General features: G+C 38.7%; 3 protein-coding genes across 3 annotated transcripts; all 3 read right to left on the bottom strand.

Moving 5' to 3' along the window:
• Positions 1-2,344: 2,344 nt before the first annotated feature.
• LOC104425238 (wall-associated receptor kinase-like 6) lies at positions 2,345-5,915 on the bottom strand. Its single transcript, XM_010037876.3, has 3 exons — positions 4,907-5,915; positions 4,416-4,523; positions 2,345-3,781 (listed from the first exon to the last, which is right to left on the bottom strand). The coding sequence occupies exons 1-3, from the start codon at positions 5,874-5,876 to the stop codon at positions 2,592-2,594; spliced, it is 2,268 nt and encodes a 755-aa protein (XP_010036178.2). The 5' UTR covers positions 5,877-5,915; the 3' UTR covers positions 2,345-2,591.
• Positions 5,916-8,019: 2,104 nt separating this feature from the next.
• Positions 8,020-9,186, bottom strand: LOC108955980 (uncharacterized mitochondrial protein AtMg00810-like). The gene is made up of 2 exons (XM_018864844.2): positions 9,058-9,186; positions 8,020-8,439 (listed from the first exon to the last, which is right to left on the bottom strand). Exons 1-2 carry the CDS (start codon positions 9,184-9,186, stop codon positions 8,020-8,022), a joined length of 549 nt encoding a protein of 182 aa, XP_018720389.2.
• Positions 9,187-18,232: 9,046 nt separating this feature from the next.
• On the bottom strand, positions 18,233-19,706 carry LOC108955981 (wall-associated receptor kinase-like 2). The gene is made up of 3 exons (XM_039305145.1): positions 19,674-19,706; positions 19,223-19,457; positions 18,233-18,672 (listed from the first exon to the last, which is right to left on the bottom strand). The coding sequence occupies exons 1-3, from the start codon at positions 19,704-19,706 to the stop codon at positions 18,233-18,235; spliced, it is 708 nt and encodes a 235-aa protein (XP_039161079.1).
• Positions 19,707-22,754: the final 3,048 nt, after the last annotated feature.

Here is a 22,754-nt window from a genome sequence, read left to right on the forward strand (position 1 = left end):
ATAAACTTTATTTCTCACACATACCATATATATGTGATTTTATCCTTTAGTGATGGGGGCAATTTGTCATTAAAATCACATATCATCCCAATTACATTACTTCATTCATTGATACATGTTGAACCTTATTAATGAATAAATGCTCTATGTATTCTTGATGTGATGATATTCATGTGACCTTGCACTTGTATAATCATAGAAAAATATAGAAAAATAAGCAAAACTACCCTAAAAAAACCCAAAAAAATGCAAAAAACATGCATTTATAAATTATCAAAAAATAAAATAAATATATTTAAGACATCTTTATACAAGCAACCATATCTGCAATGCACGAGCAGTGACTAGTTCAAACAGTTAATCATTATGACTGGTCCACATCTGGTCCAACCAATTGACCAGTCTAGTCAACGGTGTCAACGAGTTGCAGTCGGGTAAATCGAGTCAGGTTTAGGTCAATGATAGATCGGCCTCGCGGTTAACAGTTGGGGTCCCAAGTTGAGTTAGGTTCATTCGCAACCCTGGTGACTAACATCATTATGACGTTAGCCCCAGCCAGCACATGGCCACGTCTTCATGTTCCCACCAGCACATGGCCACATGTTGGGGCACGTGTAATCTCCCTTGGTGGCGCGCCAGCTACAGTTTTGTTCGTCTTGATGAGTATGTTCTATTTTTGTAATTAAATTGATTTTTATTGAACAAAAAAATCATGAAATATGGCAAAAAACTATGTATTTGTGTTCTAACCTATGGCTACTTTGATATCACATATAAGACACAAAAGTGCAACCCAAGATATCCATAACTAGAACCAAGAATATATATGTAATCATGTAAAGAGATTTACATTTCTAATTGGGATCACCGTTCTTGATGTGGAATAATGACAATTCAAACTCAAAAACTTCTCTTCAATTGTCTTCTATATCACTGGCTCAATAAGACGGCACATTATCCTTAGTGCTTAGTAAACGTTCCTTTATGAAGATAATTGTGTGTGTTAGGATTATAGTAGAAATTTGAGCACTATTTATAGAGTTTTTAGTTAACCTATCTTACTATGGGCCGAGCTTAACTCGAGTCATACTAGTCAATCCCATATTAAGAAAAGAAATTTTCTATCTCACTTTAGACTAATATTGTATAATGGTATATTATAATAATGTAGCCCAAGTTAGGAAAATTGTTACACTTTACCCTTTTGCATGGGAAGCAACGGATCGCTTTGGTTTGCATGAGTCGTTTTTCATGTTAGTTTTTGAATTTGTTTGTTAGAAAGATGAGTTACTAAAAACTCCATTCAAAGAGACATACGTGCACACTCATCCGGAAAAATGGCCTCAAAAGATTGTATAACGCTTATTCGGCGGGTTTAAAATCAACTTAAAACGAATTACCATGGATGAGAGGGAGAGAGCACCTTCGTCGGAGAGAGAGAACGGCGGGCAAGAGCAATTTGCTTCAGCAGTAGGTAGAGGAAGTAGCAAGTGGACCTATTCAATCTGGGGACTTCATGCAATTTTTTACCCAATTGCAAATTTTGGAAAAAGTTATCTCCATTTTAGTCGCTGGAAAAAGTGGGGTGACAAAAACTTGGCTGACAGGTGAGTTCAGGCTCTTTATTGAGAATAGTTTGATCATTTCAAGCTCTTACTTGAGATAATCTCCACTTTTAAACTCTTTTTTAAGGAAATGACTTAAGGTCTTCTTCTGAAATTTTCCCTTATGATTGTAATGTTTTAGCTTGAACTTTGTTCGTGTCCTTTTGTCTTCTTCGTATACGTAATTAGTTTCAATTGAATCGTATCGGTGAAAATGGAGCTAGAAGCCTAGACAGTTTTATTATTAATATCTTTTTCTTGCTAAAGAATAGCAACGATGAAGGTTTCTCATGTTATTTTTTAAAACAATTCTTATAATATCTTTTTATAATTTGACCAACTTTAGAACGTTTTGTCTTGGTATTATTATTTACTTTCAATTGAATTATTTTGGTAAAATGTGGCTAGGAAGTGTTATTATTTACGCTTTTCCTAATTAAATATAGCAATGTTGAAGGTTCTAATGTTATTTATAAAAAGGAATTATTTGAATTTATTCTTTTAAGAGTCTGGGGAAAATAAAAACGAGAAAAGAAAAGTTTATTAGTGGGACAGGTGTCAGCGACGAAGAGGACCACATTTCAAGTCCTCATTGACTTCTCCAAATAGCACCACAAACGCAACCCATAATACATGTCATGAGTACCTTTGTGAAGGCTGGTGCAACAAAGATGCTTGTGTTCCTGTGTGACTAATATAACTCCTGCAATAATCAAATTGACAAAAAAGTATATATAGGTCTCAAAATAAAGTAAAATCACTGCATCATGCTTCCGCTATATGATTCCAATTTGCAAAGTTTTTTCCAAATTGGCGCATATACCGTATGCCTGGCTAGTTACAAGAAATGAACAAAGTTGACGTCAAATAACTTTGGGATGGTATGAGCTAAGAGTCTATTGATCCCGAATACTGAGAATAAGCTTATAACTGTAACTATCCAAAGGCCTCTTATTCCAAAGTGCAAAGAGGCAAATAAGATCTTCATCACGTCTCACCAGTTAAGAGTGGCTGCACACCCGAAAATGTAATGATATTCATGTCGATGCTTGACTGGCTAGATGCAAAGACAGCATCATGAGATTCAGTGGGCTCACGGTACTCTTGATTGTGCTGCATACCTGAAAGATTTTGAAGCTTCCTTATTCCCTCCAACTCCATTGCCGCTTCTTTCATTGTAGGTCGCTTCCTCCCATTCAAGTTTAAGCACCTTTTCGCAAGTTTAGCCATTGATGCAATCTCTTCCTTCTTACCTTCTTTCAACACATGAGCATCAGCAATGTTGAACAAGCGAATCTCCTCCATTGAATTTATGAAATAGGTCACAAGGCTTCTTCCTACTTGTTCCCTTTGCGATGAGATTGGCTTTTGTCCCGTTAAGAGTTCAACAAGGACAACTCCAAAGCTATATACATCACTTTTGTTTGTAAATTGACTTGACTGGAAATACTCCGGATCTAGGTAGCCAAAAGTCCCTTGCACTAATGTAGTTATATGAGTTTGATCGAGTGAAATAGACTTGGAAGTACCAAAATCTGCCACTTTTGCTCGATATTTCTCATCTAAGAGGATATTGGTAGACTTGATGTCTCGATGATAAATGGGAATAGAGGCCGCTGAATGCAAGTAGAATAAGGCTCCTGCAATTTCAGTTGCAATTCGTAGCCGTGTATCCCATGATATAGGAAACTCTGCACTTGGATCATGTAGATATTCGTATAGAGTCCCATTTGGTATAAACTCATATACTAAAAGTGGGACTTCCGTCTCCAAGCAACACCCCAATAACTTGACCACATTCCTATGATTGATTTTTGAGAGAATAAGAACTTCATTTATAAATTGTTCGACTTGTCCCTTGTCTATCACTTTCGATTTCTTAATTGCAACTATTTTTCCATCTGTTAACATTCCCTTGTAAACAGTACCCTGTCCACCTTGCCCAAGTATCCTATCATTGTTGAAATTGTCTGTGGCCTTCTCTAATTCCTTGGAGTTGAACAATTTGCTTTTCTCGACATTATATTTTGGTGAAGATAGCTCACTTTCCAACAAAAGACCGCCATTCTGAATGAAGTACTTCTCTTTGAGCTTGATTTCTTTTCTCTTCTTGATGTATTCGTACAACCTCCATAAGAGAAGACACAGAAGTAGTGCCCCAAGGCTTGCTCCAACCCCTGCATAGCAAAAATTTCAGGGGCAAGAGTGAGAAAAATTACCCTGCTTGTCATAAATATATAAGGCACTTATCAGCAAGAATTTAAGTGAATCTGATGAAAAGGAAAACATATAAGAGTGATTAGCTGAGTCTCATTTCGTGCGGATTTAAATTAACAACCATGGAAAGTTAATGTCTCCTAAGTTCTATCCGGTGAAATTTTTATATATGCATGTGCACCGTACTACTGACCTCCCTAGCAAACCATTGATGAATGTGATAAAGTTCATACCAGGATTCCTTTTGGTTATGATTGTAACAATCCTAATTCAGATATGACGAAAATAAGCAAGAAACTTGGATATCTTTTGATAGATATGAAGCAGCGACGTTTAAAAAGTTCGAGTGTTTTCTTACTGATTAAACATCAGTATTCGTGGGCAAAGAAAGTTTTGAGGTTGTTTTTATAGATACTATTGATTGAAACTCATCTATAATCATCACCAGGCGAATGGCTAATCATGTTAGAGCGAAGGGTAAGATACAACATATAACATCTTTTTTCTGCTCATAACTTATCCTATATTTTTCTGTTTGTAACAAAACTCAAGAGCATGAAGTGGCTAGAAATCTAGGTTAACAGATCTACTTACCAACAAGAATGAATTTAGTTGTTGTTCTACCATCAACGCAGTCATAGTAGCCCTGCTTGTTCAAACAAGTCCCGTTACAGTTTTTTGGATCTTCGCATTCGTTGATATCTGATGACAAATGATAAAATAAGTATATTAGCAACGCAAAACACTAATAAAATATTAATTCCATCAGTAAAATTGACATGACTAGTAGGTCGCGTTTCCTCATAAATTGTTAACTCCATGGCTAAAATATTATTGTTGTAATCGAGAGGACTGTCCTGTTCCCTTTTCTTTCCAGTAACTTATTATTACTACAATCTCTTTTGTTTGAATGTGCCTTCACTCGATATAATCTCGGGCAGAAAAAAGAAAAAAGAAGGCAGAAAGGATGTGATCATTAAACTGTGTGGATGCATTCTTTTCAGAGAAAAATCTGGGAATGAGCAACCCACTTTGCTGTACACTGCCATTAAATATGGAATGCGATAGCATGAAGTATTTTTTACCTTCGCATCCTTTAATAAGATAAGGGTTACCATGATACCCCGATCCACAATAGCACTGCATAAATGGCATTTCAATGCCGGAGAAGCTGCTGTCACAGTTGAAAGGTTCATTATAGCTCAAGCTGTAGATTGTGCTGTAATTTTGCTGCATAAGCTCACGTGAATAGTGGGTATTGTCTGTGATCCCCCATTCCAGCACCACTGGAACCGTATTACCCATTCTTAAGTCATATAAACCTGTTTCATTAGACTTCAAGAACCATGATCTATCTGCCAGGAAAGCATGCTTGCACCCGTGATGTCCACCTTCTTCTTTGAAATCCACACTGAAGACCTGAAGGTCGAAGGGGAGCGTACTCTGGCAGCATTCGTCCCTCCCGGAACAAGTACTATAATGCCAGCTAATGTTGGTGCTGATTTCAGCACATTTTGACCTGCAACCGACAACGGCCGATTCTGTAGTACCGACTGTTGCCAGGGTATCACAACCGACCGATGTAAAGACGTTTCTTGTTTGAGAGAAGACAAATGGACCTCCTTCGAAGCTCACCGGCTCACCAAGTCCATCGGCCCCACAGCTTGCATTTGAGTAAATTAAAGGCAGACGGACACTAATCATGCCGTTCGTGTATCCCCAGACAGAGGGGAAAGAAATGTTGAGAACTCGCAATCCAGTCTTATTTAGCACGGGAACTGTGTTGCTTTGCTGGCAGTCGATCTCGTACCACTCGTCCAAGAAACACCCGGCTCCTACTCCGAAGGGGAAGGGAATGGTGACATTCCCGCATGTTTCGTTACATTCAGGCCTTGCAAGTCCAGGCGCAGCTCCTGATGCCTGTACTGCAAGGGAAACCAGAAGCAAAAGAATTCGGAACACTGAGTTCGACATTGCTTTCACGTTCGGTATGTGCATGGACCGAAACCTATGGAGAAAGGGAATATGTGCAGACTCCCCGAATAGGTTTTTCATGGTTCCTCGAGAATAGAAATGCGAAAAAGCAGCCGAGGAATTAGGATGACGGGACGGGTCCTGATGTTGGGGACATAATTCTACCATGAGAAAGACTTCAAGCGTTATCAAATCATTATGACAAATGAACTAACTTATTATCACCCCACTCTCTCGTTCATACTTTTTTTTTTGTCCTTTTGGAAAAAGAAATATTCCACGACAAAAATCTCTGTTTCAATGACAAAGTCATCCACAAAATTTAAACTACGAAAACGAAGACGTTTTTCCCTTGATCTACGAAAAGGGTTAAGACTCCTTTTAAATCTAAAAAGGTGAAAGCACACCTTACTTTCATTTAAGCAAAAGTGGTTTCTTTCTATTTCTTTCATCGTTGTGCTAATGTGCGAGCGTAGTAATCTCTCTCATTATTGAAGCAAAAATCATTTTTAATTTTCTCGAATGTCGTAGATCTTGTAATCAGTGCAATGCTTTTCTCCCTCAAGCCGTCTATAAAAGCACTTTGGGAATCTCTTCGGCCCCCCAAAGAAGAGTACAGGACGTATTGGTGTCATGTGGCAAGTTCTTTTAATTCCATCATGAAATAGAGTGCGTCCCATGTGATTGGCGGAAACTAAAAAGTGATTTTCGCTTTTAAATAGTATAATTAATTCGCTAGTGCTCTGGATCGTGCCGAAACAATATTCTGTACTCTTGGCAGCGTTTTATTTTAATTTTTTTCTTTCACTAAAACTAGATATAACAAACTATCCATGGTTCGACGAGGGGAGAGAGAGAACATAAAGCCTAATTTTGAAAAAAAATATTATCAGGTTTAGTTAATATTCAAAAAATTGTCGGTCACAAAAAAGTTGTGCATCGTGATTATGAGTAGTCTTCCCCCAAAAGGAAGGACATAATCAATGAGGTACCACATGCGCATATCTCAATCGGTGTTGTTATTGAGGATTTTTTTTTTCTGGATTAAATTTATATGTAGGAAAATATTTTTTTTAACATATGTAGGAAAATAATTTGAAATACCAAGTTTTGGATTTTCTTTGAGATATAGAATTTATTTTGGGAAGATATTTCATGAGTACGAATTTGAAAATTTTTGTTAGACGAAAAATTAATTTGGATAAATGTATTTGAGTTTTTTATGCTATTAACTCTCTTATAGAAACTTTTAATTTCATTCGATAGATATAGTGTAGGGGTCTCGACTTTCATTATGTCTTACAACGTGTGAAATTTGGAGCACTCATGATCTGTGTTGAAGAAGCCCCGCCTCCTTCCTCTCCTCTCTCTCCCTCTCCCTCTCCTCTCTAGATTTTTCTATAGTCTTTTCTTGAACATTCTGCATCATAAGTATGATAAGTGGCTGGAAAAATAGATGAAGAGTTAGTTAGGCCCCGTGGTGTGTAGTTAAGCCCTGTTGTTGAAGATTGTAGAGATTGGGCGAACTCACTTGCATTAATGAAGTAATTTACAATATATACATAGGGTTTAGGGCTAAAACAATACAATGACAATGATGCCCTTGGTATAAACCCAATTTCCCAATACTCCCCCTCAAGTTGGTGAATGTAAACATGTCAACAACTTGTTCCTAAAATTACAAAATAAATCACGTGTGACCGGTTTCGTGAACAAGTCCGTGAGTTGAGAATGACTGGGAACATAAAGAGTACACAAAGTGCCATCTTGAATTTTTTCACGAACCAAGTGACAGTCAATCTCGATGTGTTTGATTCGTTCGTGGAAGACAAGATTAGTGGCGATGTGGATGGCAGCTTTATTATCACAAAAAAGATTGGCAGTAGTGGTGTTGACATGGAGATCCGAGAGAAGCATGTGAAGCCATGTGATTTCGCATGCGGCAGACGCCATAGCACGATATTCGGCTTCTGCTGAGGAACGGGCAACGGTCGTTTGTTTTTTGGAACGCCATGAGATAGGACAAGAACCAAGAAACATACAGTAGCCAGAAACAAATCGTCGGGATGTAGAACATGATGCCCAATCAGAATCTGTATAACCATTAAGTTGGAGAGTTGAATCAGATGGGAAAAATAAACCAGTGCCAGGATCATGCTTGAGATACCGCACAATGCGAAGGGCAGCATTCCAATGGTCTTCATGAGGAGAGTGCATAAATTGACTAAGATGTTGCTGCAAAGAGTAAATCTGGACGAGTTACTGTAAGATATAATAATCCACCAATAAGTCGTCTATATGAACCTGGATCCTTAAGAGTTGGAGAGGACTCCGAAAATTGTATATTGAGTTCCATCGGAGTATCAATAGGACGTCCACCAAGAAGACCAATGTCAGACAAAATATCAAGAGCGTATTTCCTTTGTGACAAGAAAATCCCAGACTTGGAACGAGAAACTTCAATGCCCAAGAAATATTTGAGAGTGCCCAAGTCCTTAATACGAAATTGTGTGTCGAGAAATCGCTTGAGAAGTTGAATCATAACTGCATCATCGCCCATTATAACCAAATCATCAACATAAACAAGGACAATGGTCAAGAGAGAGCCACGGACTAATGTAAAAAGTGAATAGTCCGCCTTTGACTGTTGAAAACCAACATCAAGTAGTGCGGAAGAGAATTTAGCGAACCATTGCCTTGATGCCTGTTTAAGGCCATAGAGTGATTTCTTAAGTTGACAAACTAAATTCTCCCCCTTAGTATGAAAACCCGGTGGAAACCTCATATAGACCTCTTCGTCAAGATCACCATGCAGAAAATCATTATTCACATCTAATTGGTAGATAGGCCAATGACGAATTGAAGTAAGAGATAATAAAGTGCGAACAATTACCATTTTAGCAACAGGCGCAAATGTGTCATGGTAATCAATCCCCTATGTTTGAGTGTAACCCTTTGCAACGAGCCGAGTCTTGTAACGCTCAATGGTGCCATCAGAATTATATTTGATTCGGTAAACCCATTTACATTCAATAGGATGTTTGTTAGGAGGAAGATGAACAATTTCCCAAGTGCCATTTTGTTCAAGAGCTTGTATCTCAGAAGACATTGCCTCTCGCCACTTGGGAGATTGACACGTAGTGTCATAAGTTTCAGGTTTCTGTTCAGAGGATATGGAGGCTAAAAAGGCACGGTGAGTGGGTGAAAAACGCGAGTATGATAAACAGTTGGATAAAGGGTGAAGAGTATCTGATTCAGTTACCTTAGAGTCTGAAGAGGATTGATTGGAGGCCACAATAGCGCAGTGGTAGTCTCGAAGATATCCAGGTGGATGGCGTTGCCGAGATGGCCGAGGCATGGCTTCGGGTTCAGTTGGTGATGGTGTGATCATGGGTGCAGGAGGTTGAGGAGTTGAGGTCGGTGCAAGGACTGGGGTTGAGGGAGGTGGGTACGTTTCACCAAGGTCAGGTATGGGTAATGGAAGTACTGAGGTCGGTTTGGTTGTGGTATGTTTGATGGTTTGACGGAAAGAAAAATCTTGTTCATAAAAAATGACGTCACGACTGGTAAAAATTGTTTGGTCTTGAAGGTCAAAGAGATGGTAAGCTTTGTGGTTTGTGGAATAACCAATTAGAACACATCGGCAAGATTGGGGACCAAATTTATCGGAGTGAAGATGACCAGTGGAAGCATAGCATAATGAGCCAAAGACACGAAGATGAGAATAGGAAGGTGGTTTGCCATAAATAAGTTCATACGGGGATTTATTGTGTAGGAGAGGACTAGGTAGTCTATTAATGAGATGAGTAGCAATTAAGACACAATCCCCCCAAAAGTGAAGAGGTATGCTAGAATGAAAACGCAATGCATGAGCAACATTGAGCAAGTGACGATGCTTACGCTCAACAACTTCATTTTGTTGAGGAGTGTGAGGGCAACTACGTTGGTGGTGAACACCATGTGCGCAAAAAAAAATCTTGTAAGCGAGAGGAAAGGAATTCAGTCTCGTTATCAGATTGAACATTTTGGACTTTGGTTTGATATTGAGTCTCAACAAAAGTAAAGAAGCGAATCATAGAGTCAATTGCATCAGACTTAAACGTAAGCAAAAAAATCCAAGTATAGCAAGAATAGTCATCAACAATAGATAAAAAATAACGACATGTTTTATGTGTGAAATGGGAATAAGGTCCCCAAATGTCAACATGAATAAGCTCAAAAGGACGTAAAGTAGTAATAGTGCTAGACGCAAAAGACAGACGCGTTTGCTTGGATAAATGACAAGCATCACATGGACTGAATTGTTTTGCTGGACTAAAACACAAAGTTTGTTGCAAAGTAGATAAAACTGACTCAGATGGATGTCCTAAGCAAGTGTGCCAAAGATGAGATGAAGAGGTTGTAGTGGAAAGAATGGCAGGTTCAGTAGGAATCTCTAGATAATAGAGACCACCACGGTCATGGCCCCGACCAATGATCTTCTTTGTCAAGAGGTCCTGAAAAAGATAGCAGTTAGGAAAAAAAATGACTGAGCAGTTTAAAGTTTGAGAGAGTTTGAAGATTGACAATAAGTTGTATTTGAAAGAGGGAGTGTAAAGGACATTATCAAGGAAGATAGTTGAGGTAAGGTGGGCTGAACCGTGTGATGTCATGGGGACACCAACACCATTCGAAATTCCAATGGTGGGATGTGGAGAGGAATAGTGTGTCGGGTTTGTAAGGTAATGGGGTTCAAAGGTGATGTGATTTGTGGCGCCAGTGTCAATGACCCAAGTATTGGAATTAAATGAATTCGAAGTTAAGCCGAGAACATTACCTGAGAGGTTGGCTTTCGGGATGTTTACCTCTTGTAACAATCGTATCAATTGCTTATATTGATCATTTGTGAATGGTGGAGGTGCCGCATCAGAAGTATGACTGGACTTGTTATCTGCAAGTCGGGAGGAAGTAGATGGCTGTCCACGGCGTTGCTTGTGGTTAGGAGGGAAGCCATGAAGTCGATAACACACATCCCGCGTATGACCCGGGATGCCATAGTGGGCACATCTTTCTCGGCTGCGAGACGTGTTCGTCCGTTTAGCTAGGTTAATGGACGGAGCAAGGGCACCAAGAGAGTTGGGCTGTCCATGGTATGAGGAATTCATGTACGACCATGGAGCACTATTTCCGTGACTGCTAAGCAAAGTGCTGGCTTGGTTAGATTGTGGGCGGTCCAATTGGATATGGCGATGTGATTCATCTTGAAGAACTAGCGCATATGCACGTGCAACACTAGGTAACGGATTCATTAGTAAAATCTGACTAATAACATTAGCGTACCTCGGATTAAGACCCATGAGAAATTGAAACAAGCGCCGATTCTCTTGTTGTGTGGTGATGATAGAATGAGCCGAACAAGAGCATTGCGGTAACGGATCCAAATTATTCAATTCATCCCAGCAGCTTCGCAAATTGTTGTAGTACTTAGTCACAGCATCGTCACATTGAGTAAGGGTGCATATCTTTTGCTCGAGATGAAAAATCCGAGGACCATTCGATGGCGAAAAACGTTCACGAAGATCGGCCCAAACATCCGCAACTAACTCTGTGTAGAGAACTGTTGGCACCAAATCTGGATGGATGGAATTAAGGATCCAAGATAAAATCATATTGTTCACACGAATCTAAGACGCATAGGCAGGATTTGTTGCAACTGGCTTTTTTTATTTCTCCAGTAACAAACACCATCTTGTTCTTGGCGGAAAGGGCAATCTCCATGGCGTGAGACCAATTGTTTTAATTGTCACCCGTAAGGACCATGCCAACAAGATTAGATCCTGGGTTATCAGAATAATGCAAAAAATAAGGGCTGTCCACCCGCTCATGTGTGGGAATGGTGGCTGAAGAATTTTGAGACTCGGTTGCCATGATTACTTGCGGCCAAAATATCAGAGAATGAAGACGATCAGAGAATGAACGACTCGGATGAGGTCTTGAGCGATGATCCTCGGGTTGACTCTGGGATTAGAGCACTACAAAGAAATGGGTCGTCATCGAATTGTATTCACATTCCTGAGGACTTTCGAATCAGTGGAATCAGGGGAACTTCCAAATCATGGGGGAATTATCCGCATGCGCCGGAACTCGAGATCGTGGCAGGAGAAGACGTTGAAGTGGAAGTTCTTGCTGTCCACCAAACCTTGATCTTGGAGTCAGTGATTTTGATGCGGGACGAGTCGCCTATGTGGATCTCGTCTGTGTTGGGGCTTTCGTTGGGGGCAAGGGGATCAGTGAGGATCAAATCGGTGAGCGCCAAGAGGAAAACGGCGAGGCCTCCGTGAGCGCCAAGAGGAAAACGGCACCGAGGGGGTCAATGGGTGCCCTGAAGAATCACAGTGAGGCGGAGAGACGGGAGAGACGGCGGAGAGACGGCGGAGAGTGAGGATCAATGTGCATCTCGACACGCTTCGTGGGCTAGTTCCTGAGGCAAAGAAGGTAGACATTGTCGCAGTTTCCGTGATTGTTGGTTTAAGCGAGAAGGCCAAAGAGAGATGTGGGAGACGGGCTCCAAGAATTGCCGCTTTGATATCATGTAGAGATTGGACGAACTCACTTGCATTAATGAAGTAATTTACAATATATATATAGGGTTTAGGGCTAAAACAATACAATGACAATTATGCCCTTTGGTTCAAACCCAATTTCCCAGATGATGACTTTGCTTCTGGGATTTTCCCGATTCAAAATTGATGGAAATGGGGAAGAAATTCACCGCAGTACATCTGCATCAAGATGATGATTTTATTTTATGGTTTCGTCTATCCTCCTGTGACCCCTTCTCATGAAAACTTAGATCATGCACTTGCCCATAATTTAAAGTCAACATTTCGTGTGCGTAGAATTCTAACAAGTTTTTTTTCTCATCGACTCGTGTTTTGTTCGAGTGAATGAAGATAATCCCGACACATATCCTCGATCTCTACTCCTTTTCTTATGTTTCTTTGATTTCGCCCTCTCGAAATTTCGATTTTCCAGTGCCTACAAACGTGTAACCTCAAACTTCAGCCACATCAATGCCAATGCCATGAACGAAAAATGAAATTTGAGCAGCAGTTCGGTATAAAAAAAAAAGAGCAGTGTTTGCATACAGAAAGACAAGTCGTCAAACACTTGGCCGTTCACTCTTTAAATCAATGGATTTTTTTTTTTGGTCGGTAAATCAATGGAAATTATAAAGAGGTCTCCTGCAACATTTTGCTTTGCATGCTCGATAAATTTTGCTATTGAAACATTAGGAGAGAAGAGGCACTAAAGTGGTCACTTATTTTAGGGAAAAGTAAACACTTAAGTGCCAAACTTCCAAAAAAATATACTTAAGTGCTAATATTTTGTTTTTTTGAAAATTGGGACATTTTAGTGTCAATACTGACAAGGTAGCTAAATATCCAATGTGACTTATTTTGATAATATAAATGGTCTACATGGCTCACTAGAATGCTTACACAGTAATGAATGTGCAAAATGATGTTGTTTTACCTTTAAATTTATTAATTTAATATTAATTAAAAAATTAAATTATTTAAATTGAAAAAAAAAAAAGAGGACAATAGGTTTGGCGAGGGCCTCCATAGCCCTGTCATCACTTTGTCCCACCATCATCGAAAGGGCTATGGAGACCCTCACCAAGCCTATTGTTTCCCCCCCCTCCCCCGGTTTTTAATTTAAATAATTTAGACTTTTTAATTAAGTAGAGGGGAATAGCAGGTTTGGTGAGCGCTATGGAGGCCGGTGGTGGTGGGGCAACAACGACGGTGAGGGCTATGGAGGCCCTCGTCGAACCTGCTGTCCCTCCCCCTTTTTTTAATTTATTTTAGATTAATATTTATGTTAAAAATTAAGTTTGGGGCTTATAGTGCCATGTGGACAATTTTTTTTTTAAATTACCATGCGGATATATATATATATACCGATACATCTGATATTCCAGATCCAGCCTTCCTTATGTTATTAACATAAATAACATCTAGAAAATGGATAATAAATATTATGATAAAAATCAACAATGAGTTTATTATTGAAACAACAGCACTCTTTGATACAGGAGCTGATCTCAATTGTATCAAAGAAAGCCTTGTTCCAACAATATACTTTGATAAAACTTCCGAATCCCTAAAATCAGCATCAGGTGATAAACTTAATATCCAATACAAATTACCAGAAGCCTTAATAATAAAAGATCAAATGTCTTACAAAACATCTTTTCTCTTAGTAAAAAATATGAGGCAACAGTAATGCAGGAACACCTTTTATTCAATTAATCCAACCTTTTACAGTTACTAATGAAGGCATTGAAACTCATGCTTTAAACAGAAAAATCACTTTTAACTTTGTGACAAAACCACAAAAAAAGAAGCCTAAATATTTTACAAGAACATTCTATTTCTGAAATAAATTGCCTCATAAAAGACAAAGAGAACCAGCTTGAATTCTTAAAAGAAGATTTAGAATTCAAAAGAATAGAAGAAAATCTTATAAAATCCAACATCGTAGAAAAAATAGCCTCCCTACAAAAACACATAGAAAAAACTATATGCTCTACTCTACCCAATGCCTTTTGGGAAAGGAAGAAGCATATCGTTGATTTACCTTATGAACAAGATTTTTCTGAAATTAAAATACCTACCAAAGCCCGCCCGACACAGATGAATCAAGAAGTTTTGAAATTCTGTCAAGCGGAAATACAAGACCTCTTGAATAAAAAACTCATAAGAAAAAGCCAATCACCATGGAGTTGTTCTGCTTTTTACGTCAATAAAAATGCCGAACTAGAAAGAGGAGTTCCCAGGTTAGTTATTAATTATAAACCTCTTAATACATCCCTTAGATGGATAAGATATCCTATATCCAATAAAAAAGATTTGCTAAACAGACTTTGTAGATCAAAATTATTTTCAAAATTTGACATGAAGTCAGGATTTTGGCAAATACAAATCTGTGAAAAGGATAAATACAAAACAACTTTTACTGTCCCTTTTGGTCAATATGAATGGAATGTTATGCCATTCGGTCTCAAAAATGCCCCTTCGAATTCCAAAGAATCATGAATGATATCTTCAATCCTTATTCAGATTACATCATAGTTTATATAGATGATGTTCTAGTTTTTTCCTCTAATATAGAACAACATTTCAAACATCTTTCTACTTTCATAAAAATAATTATACAAAATGGTCTAGTAGTCTCTCCCACTAAGATTGCACTATTCCAAAACGATGTATTTGATGGGGATGCGATTATTTGGGTTTTCTGGCTATTTAGCCATGTTTTAACCGCAGCTTCGGATCCTTGATCAAGAAATCTGAATCCATCCCACCATTTTGTTTTGTATTTTCGGACAATCTTGGTACACCCGGTTTATTGGATGTATTGTATTCAAATTCCCAGGCTGTTACCCAAGAGATTCTGAATATTAGAAAGAAATGCATAAGGCATGGGAACCTTATATCATGAGGTGTTGGTATGAAGTGTTCACTGAAAATCTTGTATCCTTGTTTGACTGTGGGGTGTAATATTATGTCAGATTTCTTGATCAAGGATCCGAAGCTGCGGTTAAAACATGGCTAAATAGCCAGAAAACCCAAATAATCGCATCCCCATCAAATACATCGTTTTTACAGGAAAAATCCATGGCAAGTGCAGCACTTGCAGCAGTCCAAAACAAAGAGGAATACTGCAACATCCTCAGGACAATGCTCTCAGAAGCGGAAGAATCACAATGTGGATCTTCCAAATCTCAATACAGTCAAGAGGATATATATATATATATATTTTTTTTTTTAAGAATTGCCATATCAATAAATAAAAAGTCGTCAGAAAATGCCAAGCTAGCCGTTTGGCAAGAATTTCTCACTGTTGCACTTAAGTGTTTTATTTTTCTCCGATTTTGGTACTTAAGTAACCTTTTGAAACTTTTGGCTTTGAAGTGTCTCCCTGTATCAATTTTTGGTGCTTGTGATGTCCATACCCTCTATTTTAGTAGCCAAAATGAGAAGAATGTTTCGATCATGTTTGCTTTGATGGTTATCACCTAGGTAGCACGGACACGGCGACACGGACACGCGACACGACACGACACGACACGCGACGCGTCATTTCTCAAAAAGTAGAGAATTTCGACACGTTCCGACACGTTAAATATTAAATAAATATCTTTCTATATACATGATTAATTATTATGTTTAAATTAATTTATTCAAATTCATAAATAAATAAATAATAATAAAAGCCTATAATAAATCCATATTAATAACATGTATTAATAAAGTTATTCAACGCACGCAAAGGCTCTCGATCCATTTCTCTTATTGTCTTGAAAAGAAAGAGAGAACTTTTGCAGATTTTGCCAAAAAAAATAAAGTTATTTAATGTTTAATATTTTTTTTAGGGTTAAATGGTCCCATCCATTTATTTCCCCACCCCACCCACCGCCTGCACACGTCTCTTCCCAAAGTCACTGCACTGCACAAGGCTTCTTCCCAAAGTCACTGCACTGCACGAGGTTTTCTCTTTTTCCCCAAGAAGCCGTCGACACATCCTCTCTCTCCTTGCTATTCTTCCAAAAATTGAAAACCCTAACAATCGGCGATTGCCTTCTTTCTCCTCTCCCTCGCTCGGACTAACCTCTCTCACCGATGCCTTGGCTCAGTTCCCCTCTTTGCCGTCGTAGCCTCGCATCTAGCCCTCCATCACGGCCTTTCCGTTTTCCATCTTGGCGTTGCAGTCGGCGGTCGCAGCCAACCAAGACGATCGAGAAGGCTTCTCAGTGTTGCAGTCGGCGGTCGGAGCCCTCCCTTGTCGTCGCTCGCGGCGTCGCCTTAGCTCCCTCACTCTTGCTTTCACCCTCCATCACTTTCTTCCCTTCGCACCTGCGGATCCGCCCACAAACCTCCGGACACGCTCCGACGCGCGTGTCGGAAAGAGTTGACCACGTGTCCGAAACTCTGACACGTGTTGACCGCGTGTCCGAACGTGTCCGAGCGTGTCCGAGCGTGTCGGACACGTGTCGGGGTGTCCGACACGACACGGAGGCCATTTGAACGTGTCCGTGCTACCTAGGTTATCACAACGTGTTTTTTTGTTCAAAGCCATCGTTTGACATTTAATTTATTTATGTGATCTTTGAAGTTTTAGTATTTATTAAATTTAGTTTATGAATTGTACAGAAATGTTCAATATTATTCCTAAGCTTGAATAAATGGAAGGACTGCAATGAAATTTTTATATAATTTAATGACTAAATTGAACATGTATTAACTGTTCAGAGATGACATCGAACAAATTAAAAATTTAGGGATGCCATTATATATTGGACTAATGTTTAGAGACTACATTGGACAAATTTAAAGTTTGAGGATCATATTGAACATTTGACCAAAGTTTAGAAATCATTTTTGTCACTATCTCTTCTTTGAATTCTAGATGTTACTCTTAATTTAGCATTGTTTAGGTTAAAATCAATCTGAATTACTCCTTATTTAGTGCCAGCCTTTCGTTTCTTATGGGTGCTTATAATTTGTTAAAAGCTTTTAAATTTGCTAGTTAGACATAGTTTAGTTATGATTCTAATGTTTTAGTTTGAACTTTGTGCCATGTCCTTTTGTCTTCGCATACACAATTACTTGCAATTGAATTGTGAAGCCTAGAAAGTTTTATTGTTATTCTTTTTTTTTCCTACTTAAGAATAACAATGGTGAAGCTTTCTAATGTTATTTTTCTTGTAAAAAGATTATTTGAGCATGTCCTTTTATAGTTTGAACAACATTTTTAAACCTTTTGTCTTTGCGTATCTATATACTTTCAATTGAATCATTTTGGCAAACATGTGGCTAGGAAGCGTTATTATTTACCCATTTCCTACTTAAGCATAGCGATGTTGAAGGTTCTAATGCAATTTTAAAAATAGAATTGTTTGAATTGATTGTTTTTGGAGTTTGCGAAAAACAAAGAAAGAGAAAATAAACAGTTCATTAAGTGGGACTGGCGTCAACAATGAAGAGTTCACCTCATCGACTTCTCGAATAGCACCACAATAGCACATACAGAACTCACTTATCGTTCAGCAGAAAATAAAATTATAGAGAAAGAAGTGGCTACGATGAGAGATCAACGAGGACCACCATACCTCGATTTTAAGCATCTCTGCAAAGTAGAGAGCTAATTTAATGGCAAAAGCTGGGGCAACAAAGATGCTTGTTGACAGGACTAGCTGCATGACTGATGTAATGTCTGCAATAATCAAATCGACAGCAAGCATTCATGGATCTCAAGATAAAGCAAAATCACTGCATCATGATCCAGCCAGACGATTGCAATAATGCCTAGCTCATTACAGGAATCACATTACAGTTTATTGATCCGGAGTACTGAGAATGAGTTCATAAACAATAAAAAAAGATCTTTCACCACGTGCCATTAGGTAAGATTGGTTGCACATCGGAAAATATGATGACATCCATGTCAATGCTTGACTTGCTAGATGTATAGACGGCATCATAAGACTCACTTGGCTCACGGTTCTCTTGATTTTGTTGAATACCTGAACGGTTATGGCGCTTCCTTATCCCCTCCGATTCCATTGCCACTTCTTTCATTGTAGGCCACTTCCTCCCATTTAAGTTTAAGCACCTTTCCGCTAGATTAGCAACTGAAGCAATCTCTTCCTTCTTATCTTCTTTTAACACATGAGCATCGACAATGTTGAAAACACGATTCTCCTCCATCACAATTATGAAGTAAGTCGCGAGGCTTCTTCCTTCTTGTGCCCTTAGCAATGAAATTGGCTTTTGTCCCATTAAGAGTTCAACAATGACAACTCCAAAGCTATACACATCACTTTTATCTGTAAATTGACTTGATTAGAAATACTTTGGATCTAGGTAGCTGAAAGTCCCTTGCACCAATATAGTTACATGAGTTTGATCGAGGGAAATGAACATGGAAATACATAAACCCACCACTTTTGCCCGATATTTCTCATCAAAGACAATATTGCTGGACTTGATGTCTCGATGATAAATGGGAATGGAGGTCGCTAAATGCAAGTAGAATAAGGCTCCTGTGACTTTAGTTGCAATTCATAGGCATATGTCCCACGATACAGGAAACTCTACATTTGGGTCATGCAAATACTGGTAGAGTCCCATTCAATATAAACTCATATACTAAAAGTGGGACTTCCGTCTCCAAGCAACACTCCAATAACTTAACCACATTACTATGGTTGATTTGCAAGAGAATGAGGACTTCATTTATGAATTGTTCAACTTGTCCCTCGTCTGTCACTATTGATTTCTTAATTGCAACTATTTTTCGATCTGTTAACATCCCCTTGTAAACAGCTCCTTGTCCACCTTGCCTAAGTATTTTATTGTAAACAGCTCCTTGTCTACCTTGCCTAAGTATTTGATTGGTGTTGAAATTATCAGTGGCCTTCTCTAAATCCTTGGAGTCAAACAATTTACTTTTCTCGAAATTGCCTTCCAGTGAAGATAGCTCACTTTCCAACAAAAGACCACCATTGCATTTGAAGTACCTCTTGAGCTTGATTTCTTTTCTCTTCTTAATGTATTTGTACAACCCCATGAGAAAATACACAAAAGTAGTGGCCAAGGCTTGTCCCAACCCCTGCATTGCAAAAATGGAAGGGCAAAAGTTAAAAAAATGCAACCTGCTTGTCAATAGTCTATAAAGGCACTTGTCATCAAGAATTTAACCAAATCTAATCAAAAGGAGAACATATAAGACTGATTAAGCTAAGTCTCGTTTCATGTGGATTTTTCTTGACAGCCATGAAAAATTAATATGTCTCCTAAATTCCATCAGGTGATATTTCATCCATACATCTATACCGCACAGCTGATCTCCCTCGACCATTTATGAAAGCGATAAAGTTCATTCGAGCATCCCTCTTGATTATGATTGTAATAATTCCAATTCGAATATGACAAGCATAACTGGGAACCTTGGATATCTTTTGATGGATATGAAGCGGTTACGTTCGAAAAATTCTAGTGTTTTCTTATCTATCAAATATCAGTATTCGTGCGCAAAGAAAGTTTTGAGGTTGTTTTGATAGGTATATTGGTCGAAACTTATTTATAATCATCAACTAGCGAATGGACGATCATGTTAGAAAGAAGTACATAATTTATGCTATGTTGTTCTTTTTTACCAATACTCGAGCATGAAGCAGTAAAATATTCTAGGCTAAAAGATCTACTTACCAATAAGAATGAATCTAGCTTTCGTTCTACCAACGACGCAGTCAAAGGACCCCTGTTTGTTCACAAAAGTCCCAGGGCACCTATTTGAACCTTCACATTCGTTAATATCTGATGACAAATGAGGACATAAATACATTAGCAGCGAATCCCATATCTGAGTAAAATTAGCAAGACTAGTGGGTCGCGATTTCTCATAAGTTGTCAAATCCATGGCTAAAGGATTATGCTTGTAACGAAAGGACAGTCCTATTCCCCTTCATTTCCAGTAAATTGTCATTTATATAATTCATTTAATCTTGTTTGGAAGTGCATTCACTTTGTATAATATTGGGCAGAAAACAACGACAGATCAGAAAAGCATACATGTGATCATTAAACAGTGCCGAAGGCATTCTCTTCAAGGAAAAATCTTGGAATGAACAAGCCACTTTGCTGTATGATGCCCTTAAATATGGAATGTGATAGCATGAAGTATTTTACCTTCGCATCCTTTAATAAGATGGGGGTTACCATAATACCCTGGTCCGCAAAAGCACTGCACAAATGCTATTCCACCGCCAAAGAAGGTGGTTTCACAGTGGAAAGGTTCAGTATAGCTCGAGCTGTATATTCGATTGTAATTTTGTCACCTAAGCTCATGTGCATAGCTGGTACTGTCTGTGAAAGCTAGTATGAGCACCTAGAGGGGGGTGAATAGGTGTAGAAACAATTTTGCGAGATATGTGCAGTGCTGATCAATAATAGATTATGAAAAGGAAATTCTCTCTTGTAAACAAAATGAGTTACGATCAAAGTAAAATAGTGTAGAGAAGAGAATATGAACACAGAGATTATAGTGGTTCGGCTTAATCCAAGCCTATGTCCACTCTTTCGCACTGACAGCCCACCAGCTGGATTTCACTATGAACAAAAGAGTTGTTACAGTTAGGCTCTTCCTTGATTCCACAGTGTAGAGACTCTACTACACTTCCTCAAGGTCTCTCAATGATATAGACTCTCTTTTGTATACAAGATTTCGATCAACAGTTTGATAGACTAAGAACAAGGAGCTTCAGACTTTGGAATTCTTCTATCGTGCACACACTCGAACAACTGGAACGTCTTCCTTATATACTCCTTTATGCCATCATACCCGTTGGCATTTACCAAAGGAATTCTTCCAATCTACCCGTTGGACAGAATCAATTAGGAAGATCTTCGAGCTATTTAAGGAACATGATGATAGCCCATCAATCATGCTCGCCCATACAATCAGGATCTTGGTTTCCATTAGTAGAACCTTCCAAGTATACTTCGCCAATCAACGGATCCACAATTCCCGAATCAATCTTGATTAGAATAATGGATTCTGACATGCTATATCTAGCAAAGAGATCTTTTCCAATCGATAAAGTCAAATTCTTGACGAAACATCCAGTTTTGGATAAGTCTTTTTCGACGGACTAGAAACTGTCAATGAGAATAGACTTTGAGTCTTGAGTCTGGCAGTCCTGAGGTCTTTAGACTTTGATGGAAGAGTCTGCAAGTCTTCGAGACTGGGCGATGGAAACGTTTTGTCGGCTTCAAAACACTCAAGGAAGTTTTCTCCAACAATCTCCCCCTTTTTGATGGTGACAAAACTTTCCTGCAGATTTGGATAACTTTGACCTGCAAAACATTACTCAAGCAAATATGGATATCTCAAAGATAAATGGCTTAGTAATAACACTAGAATCTGCATCCACAGAAAGTAGGTTAGTCTTATGAACAAGGCCATGAGATATCAATAATACTTAAGTTAAACAGATGTTCAAACAGTCAATTCTAAATCCAGTCCAAATCCAAACAGCCAAACACAAACATCAAGTCAATCAAAAAAGTTTTAAATCCAAACAGTCAAATCTGCACATCTCTCCCCCTTTTTGTCATCATTAAAAGGGTAGAAATGAAAAGAGAATGAAATTAAGATGGCTTGGGAACGCGAACAAGCTGGAAATCTCCCATTGACTGCACAATGCCTTCCAGCTTTTTCAAGTCCTCCTTCAGTTGCGCTACTTCTTCACCCTTAGCATTTGCTTGAACTTGAAGAGCAAGGGCTTGGAGTTGATTATTCAAAGAAACTGAAGAAGCTTGTCCTGCATTCTGTAAATTCTGAAGTTCACATCCCAGAGCATAGATTTGACCTTTCATCTCCAAAAGAACATCAAGAATTCTGCGAAAGTCTGCTGAATTATCAGTCTGAGTACTTGCTTTTGCACGATCAAACGGTGTATAAGCAGATGATGGCAAATCAGCATTGTCATGCAGATTGGGCGATGAAACATCGTGTCCCTCCTCAGGAAATTGTGAGGCATAGATGTCTTCTGGATCTGCTAGAGAGCGACTTACTCCTTCACTGGTGGCGGGGATTGAGGATGTTCCTCTTTTCTCGGGATCTCCCCTGTTTCCATGCCTTCGGTGGAGAAGAGTGTTCCTCATGTTCTTTTTCTACTATCTCCTCTTCTTCTTCTTCTTCTTCTTCTTCTTCAATTCTTTCCTCCTTTGCATCTCTCTCCTCTGCTTCTTTCTCAAAATCTTCACTTTCTCCAGTCCTTTGTTCTGTTTCAGCCGTGTCTTTTTTCTGTCTCTCTGTTGATTCTAGTGCAGAACAACTCAAGTTCTTCAATGCCATTGCAGAAAAAATGATATCATCCTCATCCTCTTCATCCTCAATGATGAG

Source organism: Eucalyptus grandis, chromosome 11 (genome assembly GCF_016545825.1).
Source record: "Eucalyptus grandis isolate ANBG69807.140 chromosome 11, ASM1654582v1, whole genome shotgun sequence".
Taxonomy (NCBI): Eukaryota; Viridiplantae; Streptophyta; class Magnoliopsida; order Myrtales; family Myrtaceae; genus Eucalyptus; species Eucalyptus grandis.